Source organism: Tursiops truncatus, chromosome 8 (assembly GCF_011762595.2).
Source record: "Tursiops truncatus isolate mTurTru1 chromosome 8, mTurTru1.mat.Y, whole genome shotgun sequence".
Taxonomy (NCBI): Eukaryota; Metazoa; Chordata; class Mammalia; order Artiodactyla; family Delphinidae; genus Tursiops; species Tursiops truncatus.
The window spans coordinates 81,625,670-81,646,764 of NC_047041.1; the positions used below are offsets into that span (position 1 = coordinate 81,625,670).

The 21,095-nt window shown below is 35.7% G+C and overlaps 1 protein-coding gene across 1 annotated transcript in view; it reads right to left on the bottom strand.

Moving 5' to 3' along the window:
* Positions 1–21,095, bottom strand: part of DCDC1 (doublecortin domain containing 1) — a 452,054-nt gene that overhangs the window by 407,627 nt on the left and 23,332 nt on the right. The window contains exons 2-5 of the mRNA XM_073809437.1: positions 19,715–19,872; positions 2,673–2,942; positions 1,292–1,448; positions 668–830 (exon numbers count right to left, since the gene is read on the bottom strand). Of these exons, the coding sequence (XP_073665538.1) occupies positions 668–830; positions 1,292–1,448; positions 2,673–2,942; positions 19,715–19,866 (742 nt within the window). The 5' untranslated portion in view covers positions 19,867–19,872. The remainder of the gene's footprint in view (positions 1–667; positions 831–1,291; positions 1,449–2,672; positions 2,943–19,714; positions 19,873–21,095) is intronic.

Sequence of the window (21,095 nt, forward strand, 5' to 3'; positions counted from 1 at the left end):
TTCTTTTAATTTTAGAAAATCTCCACATTTCTGAAGTGTTAGAAACAATGGACTTTTAAAAAAGACCTTACCTACAAGTGTGTCTAAAATATACATATTCATATTTTGTAAATGTAAAATATATATACATTTCAAGGTTAAAAGTCAAGCTGTAGCATTTATCTTATGAAAAATTTCATTTGGAAAATCACATGTATATAAGAATTATATGTTCATTACTGGCCACATTTTCAAAATTATGTTAATGCCATCTGAAAAAAGACCAAGAGTGTAAATGAATAAATGATACTTGAAACTTTGAACTATTTTCTGAGAGAATAAGTCTAATGAATTATGTCTGTTGAGTGTCACAGAAACTAAACAGTAAATTCAATAATCTCTGATTTAATTTATTATATTTTCACCATTTAACCTCCTGCAGGCTCCCTAATGTCTATTCAGATCTATATTAAATTAAGCACCAATGCTAATGAAGGGCAATAAACGTGGCTGTCAGTGGATTTTTCTTTCATTAAGCACATTATCCTCTTACTGAGCTGTAAATGCGTAAACATTAGTTTTGTTAAACCATGCAAAAAAGACAGAATGAAAATCATTTTTTAATTGCACCCCTTAAGCAATTTACTGTGGGGGGGGGTAGGGTGTTGTTGGTTTTTTTTTTTTTTACCTTTAATTTTTTTGAATGGATCTAAAAAGGGCTCTCCCGTTGAAACATAAACATCGGCTTCACAGGGTATGTCTTCGGGTTCGAGGGCTTCAGTGCCGTCTGCCAAGAATACTCGTCGTGCAGCCATGTTCAGATTCAGCTTTTCCGTGCACTCCTCCAGCAACTAACAGAAAGCAAGAGGTAAGAGAAAGGGATTGACAACAAAGAAAGTAACACATTTCCGCTAAACAAAAGACGCAATGATCAAATAGAAATCCACTGAGCCACTTGCCAAGTTAAGTAACTCAATAACTCCGCCAATATGGTTATTTTGTAGCAGTTGAAAATATACAAATAGGTTAATCACAACACTGAGAATATTTGATTCTCAAATTCTAGTCCTTGAACATTCCATCCTTTTAACAATGCTATAGAGATATAAAGCCATTGTATCTGTTTAATTAAATATACTACTTATATATTGATAAAAAAAGGAATGCAATGCCTGTGAGGTCTATGTATATACATATAAGCAATTTACAGATACAGAAAATTTTAAACAATAAATGTCATCTTTCTCACTTTTCATAGATAAAGAGAATAAGGGAAGAAATAAATCACTGAAAACTTTTGGACACCAGTTACCAAGGTGATGGTTGGTACAGTAACTTTGGCAAAAACTGTTCTAGATCCATTTTTGTAAGCTGTTACTCTAATCAGTCTGGGTTGAAGTTTGTATCTTTGAGACAATCTATGCCAATCCTGGTGCAACTTAAATTTTAAAGAAGAGGACTCTGCAACTCTGAAGAAAAAAACACACAACAATTTGTGCACGTTGATTAGTAAAAATATTTAAGTAAATATTACCCTGGGTATTTTCTACAGATATAAGCACTAACGATTGTTCCTAAATATTCCTCAAAAAAAAAACAAACCACCTTTTTATAGGATAAGATTGCCCATATATACTTAAATATTTAAAAATATTTAATACATGATAAGTTTGCCAAAACTGTTCATGTAAAACACATATCTCAGAATAAACCATTTAAATCATTTTACTATAAAACATCACAACACTCATTTTTAAAAAATACACATATATATATGCTATATTCTAACAGAAAGCAAAAAAAATAGTAATACGGTCTTATCATCATGAAATAGTAAATGGCCTAGATTTTCCCTTAAGTTTTCATGTTTATCAAAGTTCTTTGATTTTTTTTTAAAGATTTGAAATTCAAATACATCATACTAAACTTTTCATTCTGAAGTCAATTTTATTGCTTTCATTTCAAATTGCTTGGGGGCAGTAAGAGAAGATTTCTAAGTTTTGTTTTCAGTCAAAACCAGTTTCAATCTGTATTATTTTTCTCAGCAAAAGTACATGTAAATGACTAACATGTCATACTTTTTACTTAAGAGTTCTCTAGCTAACCCTGGTAACTCCTAATGCCACAGCAGCAAAGTAAACATTTTAAAGTAAAAATGTGAGATAAATTAAAACCACGATATATCCACCTATTTGAACATATGAAAATAATGTGAATATCAGTTTCTTAGTTTAATTTTTATTTTTATCTACATTTTCTTCTATCCATAAACTTAACAGTTTATGATAACAATCTTGATGTGAAAACATACACAAAATGGTTTTAAAGTTCATTTCAATTTCATTTTATTTCAAATATTGGTTAAATATCAAAAGTATGCATTTCTACTTTTACACAAATATCTGGTAAACCAAGGTATTTCATGGTCTTAGCCTGATTCTGCTTCAAATATTCCTTTCAGAGTTTCATATTATCCGCGTTCAAGTGTATCTCATGTTCTCCCCAAGTGTAATTAGCAACATTCTACTCAGGTGCTTTCAAAGAAAAGAGTAAACAAAACAAAAGCAGAAACAAAACTCTAGAGATGTGTTACATTTTAATGTTTGAAATAGTCAACTGAGTCATTATAAATTCTTCTCAAAGGAAAAAGCTTCAACAGTCAGTTAAAAAGAACAGAGAACAGCTTTGATTACCTCAGTTGACCCACTGGAGCACTGACAGGTCTGTTTCTCTTGGATGCTGATATAAAAAAAGAATTGTTTTTACTGTTTGATTTGTAGCTATCTGGGTCTGATATTTCATCATGGCTATGATCTGATGCTGTTTGATGTGTGGAGCAATCTTGAAGTCCTGACCCTTCTGATGCTGCCGCTGAATGTAAAAGTCTGTTGGGGCCAAACTGAGGCTGCAAATAATCTTCAGTAGGTTTAATAACTGCTTTTGCCTGGGATGACATAAACTCTCTGAAAGAAACAATGCAGGGAAGAATATAGTGAATTGATGTGTGATCACTTATTAACAGCTACCACATAATAACTAGTTGTGTGCTATGTGCTAGACAAAACATTACACACTTACACAGTATTTTGCTTAAGCCTTACAATATCCCTGGGAGGTGGGTATTATTTTTATCCCCATTTTACAGATTTAAAAAGTTGTGGCTCACAGAGGCTAATTAACTTGCCCGTGCTCACATAATCAGTAGTTGACTTGGTGGGAAACTGAACAGCAAGATGTCCTAAAATAAAACCCACATTCATAACCATTAAATTTAATCACTTAATGAAACTAATGAAGAAAAATTGTGTAATGCTTGAAGCAATGTTAAGTAACATTTTAAAATTCTTACATTGATTTATTAAACACTAGCACTCTGTTAAGTATTAGTAAATATAAAAATTAAAGAGATGTGGCTCCTACCCTCAAGAAACTTGCAAACTATCCCCTAATAAAGAGAGAATGTATGTTAAATAAACTGCTTAGAACTGGGTGTATATTAACCTTAAGTGCAAAAAGAATTCCTTGAAGGCAAACTTTTGTGCGTTGGAATAAAGTTGGTAAAGTCTTTACAGCAGACCTGGGATTGGGTGATAACTCATCCTGGTTTGCTCAGGACTGTCCTGGCTTTGGCACTAAAGCCACATATCTCAAAAATTCCCTTAGTCTCAGACAAATTGGGATAGTTGATTACCCTACCTGGTATTTAAGCTGAAAGAGCAGTATTTAGATGAACTAAATACTTTAACAGGGGACCACATGACCTGGGATGATATGTAAATCTATGTAAATACCAAGTCAGAAAGATGGAAAATGTAGAATTGCTGGCATGATAAAATGAAACAAGCTTAAACATATTTGAGAATATTGAGCTGTTGGGTAGAGGATCAGCCATAGGGGATAGTTAGTTTCCATGTATTACTGTAATTGGGGCTATTTTTATACCAACCATACCTGACTCTTTCCAATTTGCTAGTTCCTCAATAGTCCTTATAAGTAATATAATGTAACCTCCCCACCCACACAATTACAAAATAACACATGCTTAGTGTGGAAAGCTTGGCATGAACAACCCTTACTTCAAATTTTTCTCATGCACACATTTCATTATAATCATAATTATTTCATCTGGCCTGTCTTCTTTATGTCCACAAGGGTGTAAAATGGTTTATTATTTCCTCTGAAAAATGGAAGGTAGTTATGTGCCACAGGGTAAATGGTTGCATGTGGATGAGAGTTGACACAGCGGGTCAGTGGAGCTCAAACACTGGGATCCAAGCAGTTGTATTTTGTTGTTGTCATCACATGTTTCTATCCCAGTCTGCCCTGGACTGCGCATAGCACTGAGGAGAGAAATGGCCTTCCCTACATTCTGAGGATCCACCCAGGTTCATAACTGTGGCAAACAGCATCTTGAATGGATCACTGGACTTTAGCTCTGGCTGAGGTGGGACCTCCCTGCAAACTACCTGATGGCAGTGGGGAGTGGTGGTATATGGCAGCAGTCATGTCACAGTGGTGGTGTTTCTGCAGCAACAGCAACAGAGCTGCAAATGGTCACCAAGCTCTTCAACCTGGGGGAAGAGCAGTAAAGCCAGGAGGAAAGATCTGCAAATCTCATAATCAGCTCCCAGTGCCCATACACAGTTACTTGGAAAGCAAATTCTCATGTAAAGAAAGAAAAGGAATTCTCTACTAAATGCAGAATGAGGTGTCTTTCTTTTTTAATGAATGCATTTTGTTTACTGTCAAATATTTTTACAAATATACTAATGATTTTATGTAATAATCCATTATTCTACTATCACAATGCAAAAAGGTTATTAATTTTTGCATATTCCAAAGCTTCAACCACATCATACCTTCATCTTAATACTTTGCCTTTTTTACTTAACACTGTTTTACAACAATTTTTCAGATTGCTATATGGTCTTTACAGATTTTACTGGAATGTAATATTTTTGTCAAGCATATTTTGCTTTTTTTCCAACTGAGTTGTATAAGGGTTATCTATTATTTTTGTCTGCTGGAATATCTTTCCCCTGTATTATGGTAACAGAACTTGCATCCTTTTGAGAAACTATCCATCCCTACCCCTCCCAACTCCACATGATTCTGGTAGGGTTAGGAAAATAAATTATATGAGATTTACCTGGTAAATGGTAAAAAGAATTAAACTATATGCTTCTATCATATATGTATTTATTACTTATTTTTCTCTAGTAATTTATATGTAAAAGGGGAGAAAGGGTAGTTTTCCATGTTAAAAAGTAACTACTGTTTCACCATCTTTAGTCTTCAGCTTTTTTTTTTTTTTTTTTTTTTTTTGGTGGCATTGGGTCTTCGTTGCTGCGCGTGGGCTTTTTCTAGTTGCGGCGAGCAGGGGCTACTCTTCGTTGCAGTGTGCGGGCTTCTCATCACGGTGGCTTCTCTTGTTCCGGAGCACGGGTTCTAGGAGTGCAGGCTTCAGTAGTTGTGGCTCGCGGGCTCTAGAACGCAGGTTCAGTAGTTGTGGTGCACAGGCTTAGTTGCTCCGCGGCATGTGGGATCTCCCCAAACCGGGGATCGAACCTGTGTCCCCTGCATTGGCAGGCACATTCTTAACCACTGCGCCACCAGGAAAGTCCCTAGTCTTCAGCTTTGATTTATTTTATCAACACTGAAGACAGGTGTGCACTAGTTCTTACACACTGTGGAACTGTTCTTTCTTGTAACAACTGATGTGTTTCCTAGTCATTGTGTGCATGAGAGGAGGATCACAGAACTTGGCAAACCTAACTTGTCCTACGTGGGAATTAAATTCACACACATGGTTTGTTAAATTAATGCTGTAAATGAGGGTGTTAGGATCATTCAGTTTGCAAGGAATAAACAGGCATTTGGGTTTCAAGTGATAGAGCTTATAACAGGATACACAGAAAGTTAAGAAAGGAGATAAAACCACTCTAGAAGAGCACAAAGAGAATTAGAAGACCATTTATTGCTCTCTAGGATATACTAGTGACTTAAGAACAACTCTAGACTATTTTTTGACTTAATAACCTCATCTCTCCTTCTGTGTCTATCTGCTTCCTCTTTGTACATTTTATTGCCTAACCTATCTCTGTTCTCCTCCTCTTTCCTCATGGCTTCTGCTAACTTCCTCTATGTATCTTCCCATTTCTATACCACATGACTTTCTGCAGACTCTCTCTGTATGATACATTCAATTCCCCTGAAAGTTTAATTTCATCACTACCCAATATAGGACACCCCTGTTGGATAGAACTCTCAAGCTGGACAACTTCATAAGCCACTGGCAAATGTCTGGATGGGAAAGTACCCATCAGTGGCCAAAAAACTATGGATAGGACAGCAGGATAATAAGGTACAGAGGAGTTAGAGTAAGATGGGTCTCAGATGCCTCCCAAAAAAGGAAAATGTAATTGGCAGGGAACTTGCATGGCCTATACTGAGATAAGCAGAGATACTATAAATTTAATTGATTGAAAAAGTCCTCACTAAACATATCACACAATTTAAATTACTACCAGATGTGTTTAACGATCTGTTTCCAGGCAAGTTTATTTTATATTAAAAAGATAAAATGTTAAAAAAAAACCCCACTACTCAAAGGCTGTTTTGATACTTCTGGTTATTTTAATTTTAGCCATTCACTTTTTTTTTAAAACATCTTTATTAGAGTATAATTGCTTTACAATGGTGTGTCAGTTTCTGCTTTATAACAAAGTGAATCAGTTATACATATACATATATATATGTCCCCATATCTCTTCCCTCTTGCAACTCTCTCCCTGCTACCCTCCCTATCCCACCCCTCTAGGAGGTCACAAAGCACCGAGCTGATCTCTCTGTGCTATGCGGCTGCTTCCCACTAGCTATCTATTTTGCATTTGGTAGTATATATATGTCCATGCCACTCTCTCACTTTGTCCTAGCTTACCCTTCCCCCTCCCCTTATCCTCAAGTCCATTCTCTCGTAGGTCTGCATCTTTATTCCTGTCTGGCCCCTAGGTTCTTCTGACAATTTTCTTTCTTTTTTAGATTCCATATATATGTGTTAGCATACGGTATTTGTTTTTCTCTTTCTGACTTACTTCACTCTGTATGACAGTCTCTAGGTCCATCCACCTCACTACAAATAACTCAATTTTGTTTCTTTTTATGGCTGAGTAATATTCCATTGTATATATGTGCCACATCTTCTTTATCCATTCATCTGTCGATGGACACTTAGGTTGCTTCTGTCTCCTGGCTATTGTAAATAGAGCTGCAATGAACATTGCGGTACATGTCTCTTTTTGAATTATGGTCTTCTCAGGGTATATGCCCAGTAGTGGGATTGCTGGGTTGTATGGTAGTTCTATTTTTAGTTTTTTAAGGAACCTCCATACTGTTCTCCATAGTGGCTGTATCAATTTACATTCCCACCAACAGTGCAAGAGGGTTCCCTTTTCTCCACACCCTCTCCAGCATTTATTGTTTGTAGATTTTTTGATGACGGCCATTCTGATTGGTGTGAGGTGATACCTTATTGTAGTTTTGATTTGCATTTCTCTAATGATTAATTAGGTTGAGCATTCTTTCATGTGTTTGTTGGCAATCTGTATATCTTCTTTGGAGAAATGTCTATTTAGGTCTTCTGCCCATTTTCGGATTGGGTTGTTTGTTTTTTTGATATTGAGCTGCATGAGTTGCTTGTATGTTTTGGAGATGAATCCTTTGTCAGTTGCTTCATTTGCAAATACTTTCTCCCATTCTGAGGGTTGTCTTTTCGTCTTGTTTATGGTTTCCTTTGCTGTGTAAAAGCTTTTAAGTTCCATTAGGTCCCATTTGTTTATTTTTGTTTTTATTTCCATTTCTCTAGGAGGTGGGTCAAAAAGGATCTTGCTGTGATTTATGTCATGGAGTGTTTTGCCTATGTTTTCCTCTAAGAGTTTGATGGTGTCTGGCCTTACATTTAGGTCTTTAATCCATTTTGTGTTTACTTTGGTGTATGGTGTTAGGGAGTGTTCTAATTTCATTCTTTTACATGTAGCTGTCCAGTTTTCCCAGCACCACTTATTGAAGAGGCTGTCTTTTCTCCATTGTATATTCTTGCCTCCTTTATCAAAGATAAGGTGACCATATGTGTGTGGGTTTATCTCTGGGCTTTCTATCCTCTTCCATTGATCTATATTTCTGTTTTTGTGCCAGTACCATACTGTCTTGCTTACTGTAGCTTTGTAGTATAGTCTGAAGTCAGGGAGCCTGATTCCTCCAGCTCCGTTTTTCTTTCTCAAGATTGCTTTGGCTATTCGGGGTCTTTTGTGTTTCCATACAAATTGTGAAATTTTTTGTTCTAATTCTGTGAAAAATGCCAGTGGTAGTTTGATAGGGTAGCCATTCACTTCTAATTGTACAGAAATTGAGAATGTAATATTGTGATTTTAAGCCCAGTCTCTGGACCATCTGGCACAGTAGTTTGTTGTCAATGTTGGCACAAAGGGATATGGGTTGCAAGATAGGATTGTCCTCCTTGATGCCAACCTTTAGAGTGAGCAAACAGCTGCCAGCATGATTATCCCATCATAGTAATACAGGACTTTTTTTTTTTTTTTTGGCTGCATTGGGTCTTTGTTGCTGCACGCAGGCTTTCTCTAGTTGCAGCGAGCGGGGGCTACTCTTCATTTCAGTGCGTGAGCTTCTCATTGCAGTGGCTTCTCTTGTTGAGGAGCATGGGCTCTAGGTGCATGGGCTTCAGTAATTATGGCATGCAGGCTCAGTAGTTGTGGCACACAGGCTTAACTGCCCCGTGGCCTGTGGGATCTTCCCAGACCAGGGCTCAAACTCGTGTCCCCTGCATTGGCAGGCGGATTCTTAACCACTGCGCCACCAGGGAAGTCCCCATAATACAGGACTTTATTCCCCCTTCAAAATCCTCCCCATTTATTTCTGAGTCCCTAAGGTAGTGCACTATAAATTCCTAAAATTGCCTCCTAAGTCCCTATAAAAATCTGTTGGTGAGAGTCATAGCTGTTTCATCTTACTACCTCACTGCTGCCACTGGCCATCACAAAAGCAATGAGATCCACATGGAGGTGCTGCCTTGTAGTATTCCCCAAGATTCCAGTGCTTGGAATGCCAGAACAGTTCAGTACAGAGGTGGGAAGAAGAGACATCTCTCTAACTCTATTTTATACTAAGTCACCTGGACACTGAAGCAGGTGAAGTTGTAGGCAGAGTCCCAGAAAGTCTTCATTGAATAGTTTCATCAGCCCTTTTAGCCCTTACCCACTCAGTTACAGGGACACTAACCCAGTCCACAGGCTAGATAAGAAATAAATAGTATATCATACCCCTCATAATGACAATAATAGTAACAATACTAACAGTTAATGACTACAAAGCACTTATTGTGACAGTCACTGTTCTAAGCATTTTACTTATATTTACATTTAATCCTTACAACAGTCCTATATTTTTCCTTTTACAGATGAGTAAACTGAGGGCTTACAGAACTTGTCAAAGGTCACACAGCAGGCAGGTGTCAGAGAGAGGAATCAAATCCAAGTAGTCTGGCTCCACAATATCTATACTTAACTATCGTCCTATAATATTATTCCCATTAACCCTAAAATTTCCTTATTTTCCATTAGTTAGAAAATCGAAGTTCCTATTCAGAAAAGTTCAGGAAAACAGATGGCTACTACAATGGAACTGAAACTTAAAATACAGGAAAGTAATGGGGAGGTGGGCAAGGAGGTAGCTCTACATTAGCAGCAGTGAGCCAGTAGTGCTCTTGATCCAATAAAGCTCTAATATCTAGATGGTATTTAAGTCACCACAATTGTAGTCTCCCTATTTTTCTTTCTTTCTCTTGTTTCTCCTCCCCTTTTTATTTTAAAAGACCCTTCTCGCCCCCTCTGCAAAAATCTCCTAAAAATCCCATGACATTCAGATTTATTAAAGTGAATTTCCCTCCTCCTCCAGATTTATATACATCTTTACATAGTTATCCTCCTTTCAAAGACAGTTTTTGCCTTTTGAGAATTTAGTTTGTTTACATTTAATATATATTCACAAGGTTATCTCCTTCACCAGGACAGTCTTTGTCCTTTGAGAATTTACCTTCATGCTTATGCTTTGTTTTCTATTTTTCTTGTTTTATGTTCCTTTTCATTCCTTTCTTTTTTTCTCTTGGATTAAATAATACTTAAAAAAATTGTTACATTTTTCCCTTCTATTAGGTTGTATGCCACACTTTGTTTAACCTTATTTTTAGTGGAAACATTAGATATTACAATATACACTCTTGTCTTACTAAAGTTTAACATAAATGACTAACATTACTTTCAGACAATGCAAGAATCTTAGACCGTATCATATCCATTTATTGCTGTTTCCTCTGGCTGGTGAGCAATACTTTTTTATTCCATTTTTCATGGATAGGTGCATCTACCTTTCACAGCTCCTGGTTTTATGCAAGGAACTCAGCTCCAAAATTCTGCTTGCATGGGTCTGAGGCTTTGCACCCTGTCCTCTCTGTGTTTCTAAAGAATTTCTAATTACATAAATTTTATATTATAATTTCTTTTAAGATCTACATTTTGTTACAGCTGTCTTTTATAAATTTTGATAAGTTGTATGCAGTTTTCTTGGACTTTGTTAATTCTTAACCAGGAATTCCATGTGGATTTCTAAACAAACTGTTTTAGGAAATGATCTTTTATCCATAAAATAACCTCACTTTGTCTTCAGTTACTGTTGAGGCTTTCTACCACATTCTAGAACCTGGGCTAAATTTATAACACAGATCTTCTTTTTAAGCTTTCTATGTCCATCTTATTGTCTTGTCCTGAAGTCTATGATAAGTCTCTACTGTGAATCTTTCATTATATCTGTAATTCACATATACACAGATTTCAAGAAGTTCCCTCTTCAGTAAGACTTCTATGCTACCTTCTTGTATAAAAATGTTCTTACTTCCTGTACGTTCACATCTGCCCTGGTAGGTTTGATAGCTGAAATCACTATATCATACTGATCCCTTCCTACCATCTAAAATGCTAGACCCTCAATTTCCATCAAATATTCCAATCATCATTGTATTACTTACTCTTCTACCACTGGTAAAAATCATTTTTACCACTGGTAAAAAGCATCCTTTTCTAGCCTGAAATCTAAAAGCCACTATATTAGGTTGATACAAGAACATCAATTACACTGTTTTAGAAATACATCTTCTTAAGAAATATTTCTTATCTATCTACCTATATTAGTTTTCTATTGCTGTGCAACAAATCACCACAAACTTAGTGGCTTAAAACAACACCTATTTATTATAGCACAGTTTCCGTGGGTCAGAAGTCTGGGCAAAGTTTAGCAGGAACCTCTGCTCAGGATCTCATAAGGCTGAAATCAAGGTGTCAGCTGGGGCTGCAGTCTCATCTGATGCTCAGGGTCTTCTTCCAAGCTCATTTAGTTTTTGCCAGAATTTAGTTCCTTATAGCTAAAGAACTCATAGTTACTCTCATCTTCTTTGAAGCCAGGGGAACTCACCTTTCTGACTTTTCTGTCTCTGATCTCCAAACTCTCACTTAAAGAGTAGATCTGGATATGGGGATATATGTATATGTATAGCTGATTCACTTTGTTATACAGCAGAAACTAACACACCCTTGTAAAGCAATTATACTCCAATAAAGATGTTAAAAATAAAAAAAAAAAGAGTAGATCTGATTAGGTCAAGCTCACCCAGGATAATCTCCCATTTGATTAACTCAAAGACAACTGATTATATGCCTTAACTACATCTGCAAAAATCTCCTTTGCCATATAATGTAACCTAATCATGGGAGTGACATCCTATCATATTCACAATCCCACCCACACTCAAGAGGAGGGAATTATACAGGCATATATACCAGGGGGTGGAAATCTTGGGGACCAGATTAGATTTCTGCCTACCACACTAGCTATACAATTATGCACTCTTGACTATCCATTTTTACACCAAATTTAGATCCAGATATTTTATTTTCTGGAAAATTCAAATGCAACTACTTAAGATTAAATTTTGTCATCATTAAATACTGAAACTATTTTAAAGAATGTACCACAGTTTCTGATGGCAAATCCAAAGAGGAACTGAAGAAAGTGCTTTGAGAAGTGGCATTGTTATTAGAATAAATTACTACTTCCTAAAGTAGATATTTTCAAGGGGGGAGGGTATTCATCTGGATGTAAATGTTCTGGTATATTTCTTTCAAAAAGCATCAGCTGGGCTTCCCTGGTGGTGCAGTGGTTGAGAGTCTGCCTGCCGATGCAGGGGACACGGGTTCGTGCCCCCGTTCAGGAAGATCCCACATGCTGCGGAGCGGCTGGGCCCGTGAGCCATTGCCGCTGAGCCTGCGCGTCCAGAGCCTGTGCTCCGCAAAGGGAGAGCCACAACAATGAGAGGCCCGCGTACCACCAAAAAAAAAAAAAAAAAAAAAGAAAAAACGCATCAGCTACATCACTTCTGAGTTAGTTTATTGTCAGTTATTGGAAATAGATTAAATAGATCATTTCTTTTAGCAACTGAATAATTCTTTAGAAATTAGGTCATAAAAAAGAACAAAGAACAAATGTGGTTATGTGTGTCTATACTACAAACATATACAAACTATGTAAATATTTAAGAATTTTATGTGTGTTTAGAGAAAGATGAAGTAAAACATGTCAAAATTTAACCTTAAAGAAGTATGGATAAAAAAACTATTGGTTAATTAAAAACTATAAAATTTTAGGTTATTGAATCTTTTAAACAATTTCTACGTATGATACAATGGATATGATAAATCAAAGAATTACAAAGCTGGAAGGTACATTAAGAGATTAACTAAGCTTTTATCCTTTTCTGAAACAGTACTATACCTCATCTACATATAGGCTTTCTATTATAATCAAAAAGATTATCAGGGACATATCTTAAACATTGTGGAATTGACAACCCCCTTAATATCTCAGGCTAAGATCTAATTATGCTTTACTCTCTGTGGTTTCCATTAAATCTAATTTACAATTTTTGTTTCACAAAGCAACAACTAAGTAATGGTGTGATGTCTAAAAGTATAAAATTATGCCCAGGGAGGAGTATAGAAAAAGCAGATAAATAGACCATGACAAGATTTAAAGGTATGATTCTAGTTTTGACAAGAGCAATTTTTCTTCTCATTTCTTCTGTTTTAACAGCATTAGTGAATCTTAGTGGCTTTTTATAGCAACTTGAGGAAAACGCCTAATAAAGTCATACTTGCCGCTCTCTCACTCAAGGACTTCTACCAAGTGGTACCATCATTGCCCCCCTGTAATATCCCTCAGCTATAATTGCACCACGTTGCCTTCCACCGTTCTTACATGTATGCCTTTTTGTCAATGGTGTTCACTCAGCTGATCTATATCCATTACTGTACACCTTTCAATCAGTAAGTATTTTAATAAATATTAATCTGAACTCAGTGCTTACCCTTTCTAAAACCCTTCCATAGTACAATAATTGTCTAGTGGAAGAGAACTGTTATATACATTGTCATGAATATAAATGTACAATTACTCACTATGATTAGTACTGTGAAGGAAAAGTCTTGTCTATCATGAGGGTCATCATGAGTTCAGAGGTTAGGGACACAGAGAAAATCTCTACAAAACTGTTCAAGCTGGCAAGACACATGCAAGGAGTTAACCCCATGAGATCCTAGTCACTCCTTATTCCAAGTCATTCCCCCAGGTCCTGTGCAAGAAATGATGTATTGTTTTGCATATTGATATGTTTGCTTTGTGATTTATTATGTGATTTCAGATGATTTCATATCCCTCTCTGCAATGGTAAGATCCTTGTTTTATCTCTTTTCACTGCGATACTCAACTAGCAACTAATATGCAGCAATTGTTCTTTGATAATTACGACATTGTGCAAAGGTGTGTCACAAAAATGCCATTGATAAGAAACATACACAGTTTAAGTAGTAAAATATAATAAAGCCAAAGCTAAGAGTTATGTCGTGTAACGTTGAATATTTATCTAAGAGTCATTCCCCCCTTTAGATAAAAAGCCTAAGTTATGTTTGAATATTCACCCTCTTATGCCCATGGAAGGCATCCCCTGATCAGCTCCAGTGGGTAAATACTCAATGGTCTAATACCAATGATGCTAGTTCCATTTCCCTTGCCTTGTTTTGATTAATTAAGTAATTTTGGCCAATGAGAAATGAGGAGAAGTCTTTTGGAGAAAGGTTTTTTTGCCCTAATAAGAAAGAAATATAAATGATCAAGTATCTGTCTTCTTTAGTTGGATATTGTTGAGTGAACATGTGATGAGCCTTGCAAGTAGGAGGAGTCAAACCTAATGATCTAGCCAATATTCTGAGGATGGTAGAGCACAAGATACAAAGAACCAGGCTCTTTGATAACCCAGCAGAACCACTGAATTTAACCCTAGAATTGCCCTGCTTCTGAAGTTCCTATTACATGAGACAGTGGACTGCTCACTTTTAAAGTCACTTTCAGTTGTGTTTCCTGTTACTCTCTGTTAATAGTAGCCTAACTTATACAATTAGATTTCTAATTACATTTGCTTTACTTTTAATTTTATTCAAAATCTTTACTAGTTTTGAATTAATTTTATGAAGGGCTAAAATATAAACTATTTTTTAAAAATTTGACTTTTACTTAATCAGGAACACGTCACCAGAAATTTCAGCATAAGCATACAATGACATGGAGGCTTTTCCCCGTTTTTTGAAACACAAAGCATCCTTGGTGAGTTTAGATTTCTATGGCAGAAATCTGCACGTGGCTAATAATTCTATTCATAAGTAGGAAGTGTGGCTACTTTGACAGATCATGGCTCAATAACAAGCATGCAGGTCTAAGTTATCACACAGTTTGGATGTGAATTCAACATCAGGATAATGACAGTTGCCAAGGATTTGTGCTTGCTGTCGCTTCATACCAGTGTTGTCTGTCAAAATGTCTCTTTTTCTTATACAGAAGCCATAGAATTTTTATGGATAGCAATTACTTACAATATACAATGAAGTACATCAAATCTAACAACCACTCTTTAGCCCCTCATTATTTGGTAGTCTCTTTGTTAAATGTAGTCAACCATTTTCATCTAAATTATTTATTTATACTGTATATTTGACAAGCATATATTTCTCGCTTTATATTCTCATGGCATTTAAACCTTCCTGAAGAGTTATGGGTTTTTTTTAATATTGTCATTTTTAAAACTTGTCTTTATCCTATTACCATTTTAATGGTAATTAAACTCTCTAATTGGAATAAATACAAATAAGAAAATGTAAACATGAAGGAAAATGACCCTAAGTACATTCAATAATAAATCACCAGCTTAAAATACCGATAGCAGATAAAAGAAATAAACCCACATACGTTTGGTGCATGGAAACTTGTATAAAATCTGGAGTGCACAAAGATTTCACTAATCGTCATCCTACCTTTCCTCCAATTTGATGAAAGAAATAACCTCTAAAGATATAAATAACTTTCTACAATTGCTAGATAAAGTGTGATTTAAACATCATGGAAAGTGAATAATAGAAGTGGTAATAATATATGTGAACAATTTCCCCCCAATTTTATTCTGAACACCAGAAGAAAATATAATTCTAGTTTGACCTGGAAATATTGGTAAAGATACCTTGATTGCAGAGCAATTTTCAGTTATTTTATAACACATAAGTCGAATTTTTATTTGTAATTCGACGACTGAATAGTAACTAATGTATCTGTTCAAATTACACATATACTGTTTAGGAGATATTCAATGTCTGTTAAATTGAACTTGCTCGCTTTTGTAGAAGGAAATCTAAACAAGAAGAACAATTTATAAAATTTGTAAAGGACCCATCTGAGTGTAGGATCAGGGCATAAATCATCCTACCCAAAGGAAAAAAAGAATACTACTTCTGCTTGTGCAAAAGTGCAAAGGAATAAAAATAAAGTACATCTTAAATCTAAAGTCAGGGGAGGTTATAAATATTGTATAAGGATTTTCCAGAGGAAATTTAAATTTTCAAAAAGCAATATAGTCTTTTAACATTTTTTAAAGTAAATAATATATTAATGTTTGGATCTGTAGAGTTTTTTTATGGCTTGAAGGAAAAATCTGAGAAAAAGTTATGAATTATGAAAAGTGTAATTTGTTGGTCAATGGATGTTGAAAACAGTGAAAGCATTGTCTTGCTTCATTAACCACTGGGCAGTGTTCCCCTCACTTCGTTCTGCTGCTCATCCCATGGTGGGAACTGACAGCTCATCTTTGGAATGATGAGATTACTAAACTTAAACTGTCCCTAGAAAAGGCGATATAACCAAATGTTTATATTTCAAAAATAGTCTGACTGATTCCAATTCAGAATAGCCAAGATAACTAAAATAACATAAAAAATGAATGAATAGATTAGGCACTGTTAGTCTCCTTGAAAGCAAGATTTGTCTGTGAAAAAGCAACCCAGATAATCTATAAGAAGAAGTTGTTGGCAATTCACTTTTAAAACTGATTTAAGTCCTAATGTAATGTACTAAAAATAATTTGTCCCCTCAGGGAACTAAAAGAGTTGTTATTACACTCAGCTGCAAGCAGGATAAAAAAAAGCAATATAACATTCTATTAAGAATACATACAGGGCTTCCCTGGTGGCGCAGTGGTTGAGAGTCCGCCTACCGATGCAGGGGACACGGGTTCATGCCCCAGTCCGGGAAGATCCCACATGCCGCGGAGCGGCTGGGCCCGTGAGCCATGGCTGCTGAGCCTGCATGTCCGGAGCCTGTGCTCCGCAACGGGAGAGGCCACAACAGTGAGAGGCCCGCGTACCGCAAAAAAAAAAAAAAAAAGAATACATACAGCTGATTCACTTTGTTTTACAGCAGAAATTAACACAACATTGTAAAGCAATTGTACTCCAATAAAGATGTAAAAAAAAAGGAAAGAAAGGAAAAGAAAACAAAAGAAAATCATGAGGGACTTCCCTGGTGGTCCAGTGGCTAAGACTCCGCAATCCCAATGCAGGGGGCCTGGGTTCAATCCCTAGTCAGGGAAATAGATCCCAAGTGCTGCAATTAGAGATCCTGCGTCCCACAACTAAAGATCCCACATGCTGCAACTAAAAGATCCCACAAACCACAACTAAAGATCCCACATGCCACAACGAAGATCCCGCATGCTGCCGCTAAGACCCAGTGCAGCCAAATAAATAAATATTTTACAAAAAGAAAATCATGAAATTACATTCTTAGATGATCATCAGCTAAAAATTATTAAAAAGTATTTTACATGTGGGATAGAAAGATATTATTTGTTTAGAACATTCTGTTAGTTCTAAAATGCAATTTTAATTTGGAAATCTTCCACCTCAGCATTTAGAGAAACTTTCTATAAATATAGCAGAACTACCCCTAGATACCTGTTATCAATAAATAATTGATTCTGCTTCATGCCTCAAAGGCCAACACCCTGTTCCAGTTCACCTGAGAACACAACAGACTACAGCTGGGTAGGAAAAGTTTCTCATTATGTTGTTTCCTTGAAGTAGCCACAGGAATGAAGCTAGACTTTTCCAGTCATCTGGCCTCCTAGTGGTAAGTCATAAAATGGGAGGATCAGACCTTCTTTGGTATTGAACTCACACTGTTGGTGATTAGTTTTCTTTTGTGGGGGGAAGGCTCCTGGCACAGCAATTTTTACTGTATTACATACAAATGTAACATGAGGTGACAGAGGAAAAACACTGTAAGAACACAAGAACAAGAGAAAATAAGGATAATATAAATATAATAAAAAGTAAATTAAAACCACAGATAATAACATGAGAATAAAGTGACTCATCACTGCATGGTTGCAAAGAATGGATTTAATATATGTGGACAGAATTTGTACATGTACAATGTGTTAATTAGTGAAGAAAAGCACAATCTCTGTAATATAAGTAAAGGAATAACAAATTGACTATATTTTAATAATTATTTCTCATAAAAAGATCACAAAGATGGCGGAAGAAAGGTGGCAAGGAAAAAAAGGATGAGACAAGAGAAGTTTTAACCTCAATCAGGGGGAAAATGTCTTTACTCATAGAGAAAATTGCCTCTCACTGATAATCATATTAATACCAATGGATCTTAGATTACCATTAGCCTTTATGAACTTGACCGCTTTCAGGTTGAAACTCATCATTTTCTTTTTCATGAAAGTAAAAGACCTCTGGGCATTGTCTTTGACTTTCTATTCAATTGCCCAGAGAGGGTTACTTGATTTTCTAGGTATACCATAATCAAAGTTGATGGTAACAGACAGTAGTGACAGAAAAGAAGTTAGGATCCAGACAAAGAAATAGAAGAAGCACATTTAAACAAACTATAAAAACCAGGTGGTAGGAAAAGTGTCACATGAAAATAAAAGACTGACGTGTTAAAAAAAGGGCAAATAAAACCAGAGTTAGAGACTCAGAATCTAAGAAGGAATATGAGAAAAAAGCAGAAAGAAACTGAATAAATAAAATTACAGTTTTACAAAAGATAGAATAAAAAGTGAATGTAGTACTATTTTGAAAAGGAAAATTGGTAAAAATAAATTCTAAAAGCAATAAAAAATGTGCAAATACACATTATATTAGCATTGGCATTTGTATAAAGGACTACTTAAAAATTCTATTTAGAAATTTTTTTCCATTGTCTTATTGGGAGGAACCAATGTTTTTTCCACTGTCAATTGGGAGGAACTATCATGAGAAAACTATGTCTCTACAATATAACCACTGGGTAATGATTTTCTAAAAATTATCTAGCCATATAGCTAGCACGCTGTGTCAATTATCTCATATGTTGCTAATATGCACTCATAGCTCAGAGGAATAAGGCAAAGCAAAGGTTAGCTGAAGTCTAGATTTCACTTTCACCTAAAACTCAGTGACATATAAAAAAAATCAATCTGTTCCAAGATATAAATATGACCTAGCACTTCTGTAAGGAGATTAACACAATCCCTAATTTAAGAATAGTTTCTTCAATGCTTTTATAGTTCACATTTTCTTTTTAACGTAAAAACTATGGCATCATGTTTAGCCAGCCAATAGTCAATACCTGACAGACACTTTTTTGTTCTTTCACTTTCTAATAGAGAAGAAACACAGGAAAAATACCTCTTGTCTCCTCTGCTTTATATTTCTGAGAAGTGCAGTAGAACATAATAGTTGAGTTTTGGCTGTGGAGTTAGATACATTCGGGTTCAAACTGTACCTTCTCTACCTAGCAGCTGTGTGATCTTAATGAACCTCTCTAGGTCTTTGTTTCCTCATATATAAAATGGAGATGTCTAAAATACTGTCTGCCTTACATTCCTCCCAGAGTTGTTTTGAGTACTAAATAAATACAATGCAGGTTAAGCACTCAGCATGGTGAGTGGTATATAGCAAATATCATCTGCCTTGCCATTCCTGTTATTATCACTATCCCACCTGTCCACAAGTCAGACTCTAGGAATAATTTATGTTTATTGCATCATCTATCTTTTTTCTTCCCATAAAATAGAAAAAAAAAAAAATGGAAGGGCTGTAACCCAGGCAACAACCATCACATCTCCAAGTTATGTGTGACATAATCTCTACTAAATATTGAGCATTTACATAGACAACCTTCTTTAAGCACTTTTATCCCCTTCAGAATTCAGTTTAAGCTGCTGAAATAATATTCTTACCTTGGTAAATCATTCGAAATATATTTGTAAATTGGGTGAACGGTATCCCCATTGAAGGTGTCTTCAGGGTTGCTTCGTTGTGATACCTCCGTGGCTTTAGTCAAGGGTGACAAAGGAGACTGAGAAAGCGCTGCTCTGTGATCTTCTGTCATTGTCAGCTTAAAATGAGGAAGAATGTTATTTAATTTAAAATGTAAAATCCTCCTGGGTTATTAACTGAGGCTGGGCATTAATCACAATTTACTTCTCATCATGTTCTAGAGCATGTACCCGCTGCTAAATGTGAAATCTCATTAGAAATGAACAGAGATGAGAGCCTAAAGGAAGACAAAACTATGAATCTAAGTCTTTGATAAGTACAATTCTATTTAAGAAAAAAATGATAATTTGTTGCAAAGTATTTTAATTTTTGCTATTTGCTAAAACATCACTAATTATACAAACTTAACATGAGGCATATGTTATTGAAAAGTGCAGCACAATGCTTTTTTTTTTTTTTGCCCTTTCTCCTTGCTTTTTTGGAAGCTACCTTCCCCTTGATTCTGTTGGGAATTATGTGGCCATGCTTTCCTGGAAGTGAATGTATCCAAAGCTAGACAATCAAAATACCTTCCCCAGACACAGGGGGGAATCAGAGTTTAGATGGAGAAGACAAAGTAGTGCTCTGTTCTTTAGAATTGCTAGCTTTAAGAACAATGTAAACTTCTACCATTGAGAATGAAGCAAAAACAGATGAAAGAAAAAGAGATGGAGAGAGATTAAAAAGTGAGAGATTCCTGATGACAACATTTGAATCCCTGAACTTTGCTATTAAAAACAACCACATCTCTTGAGTTTCCTGGGTATGTGAGTCAGCAGATTCCTTTTTGTTTGTTTAAGCTAGTTTGAGTTGGGATTCTATTTGTAACCTAGACATCTTGAATAATGCACACAGACAACCTAAAATTTCTTAAGACCAAAACAATATCTTCATAAGAAATGATATCAATGAATGTCATAGGGTTCTTTCCAGGGTATAATCACCCCATTCACACGCTGATACAAATAGCTGCAAAGTCTCAGGTCTGAGTACCCCACTAAGGTAAGGAGGAGTCCCAAGGTAACATGACATATCACAACTAAGGGAAGGATATATTACTAGTAAGGTAATAAAAAATGCTACTTTACATTTTTTCTGATATTCTGAAATAAACGCATTCATTCATCCACAGGTTATTTCTTGAGCACCTACAATGTACTTGTTATTGTTCTAGGCACTCAGAATTTTTTCAGTTAACAAAGCAGAAAATATCGTGCTTTGTGGAGCTTACGTTCTAGTGGAGGCAGATGATAAATAATTAACATAAGATATCAGTACGTCGTAAGAGGTTAAATGATAAAT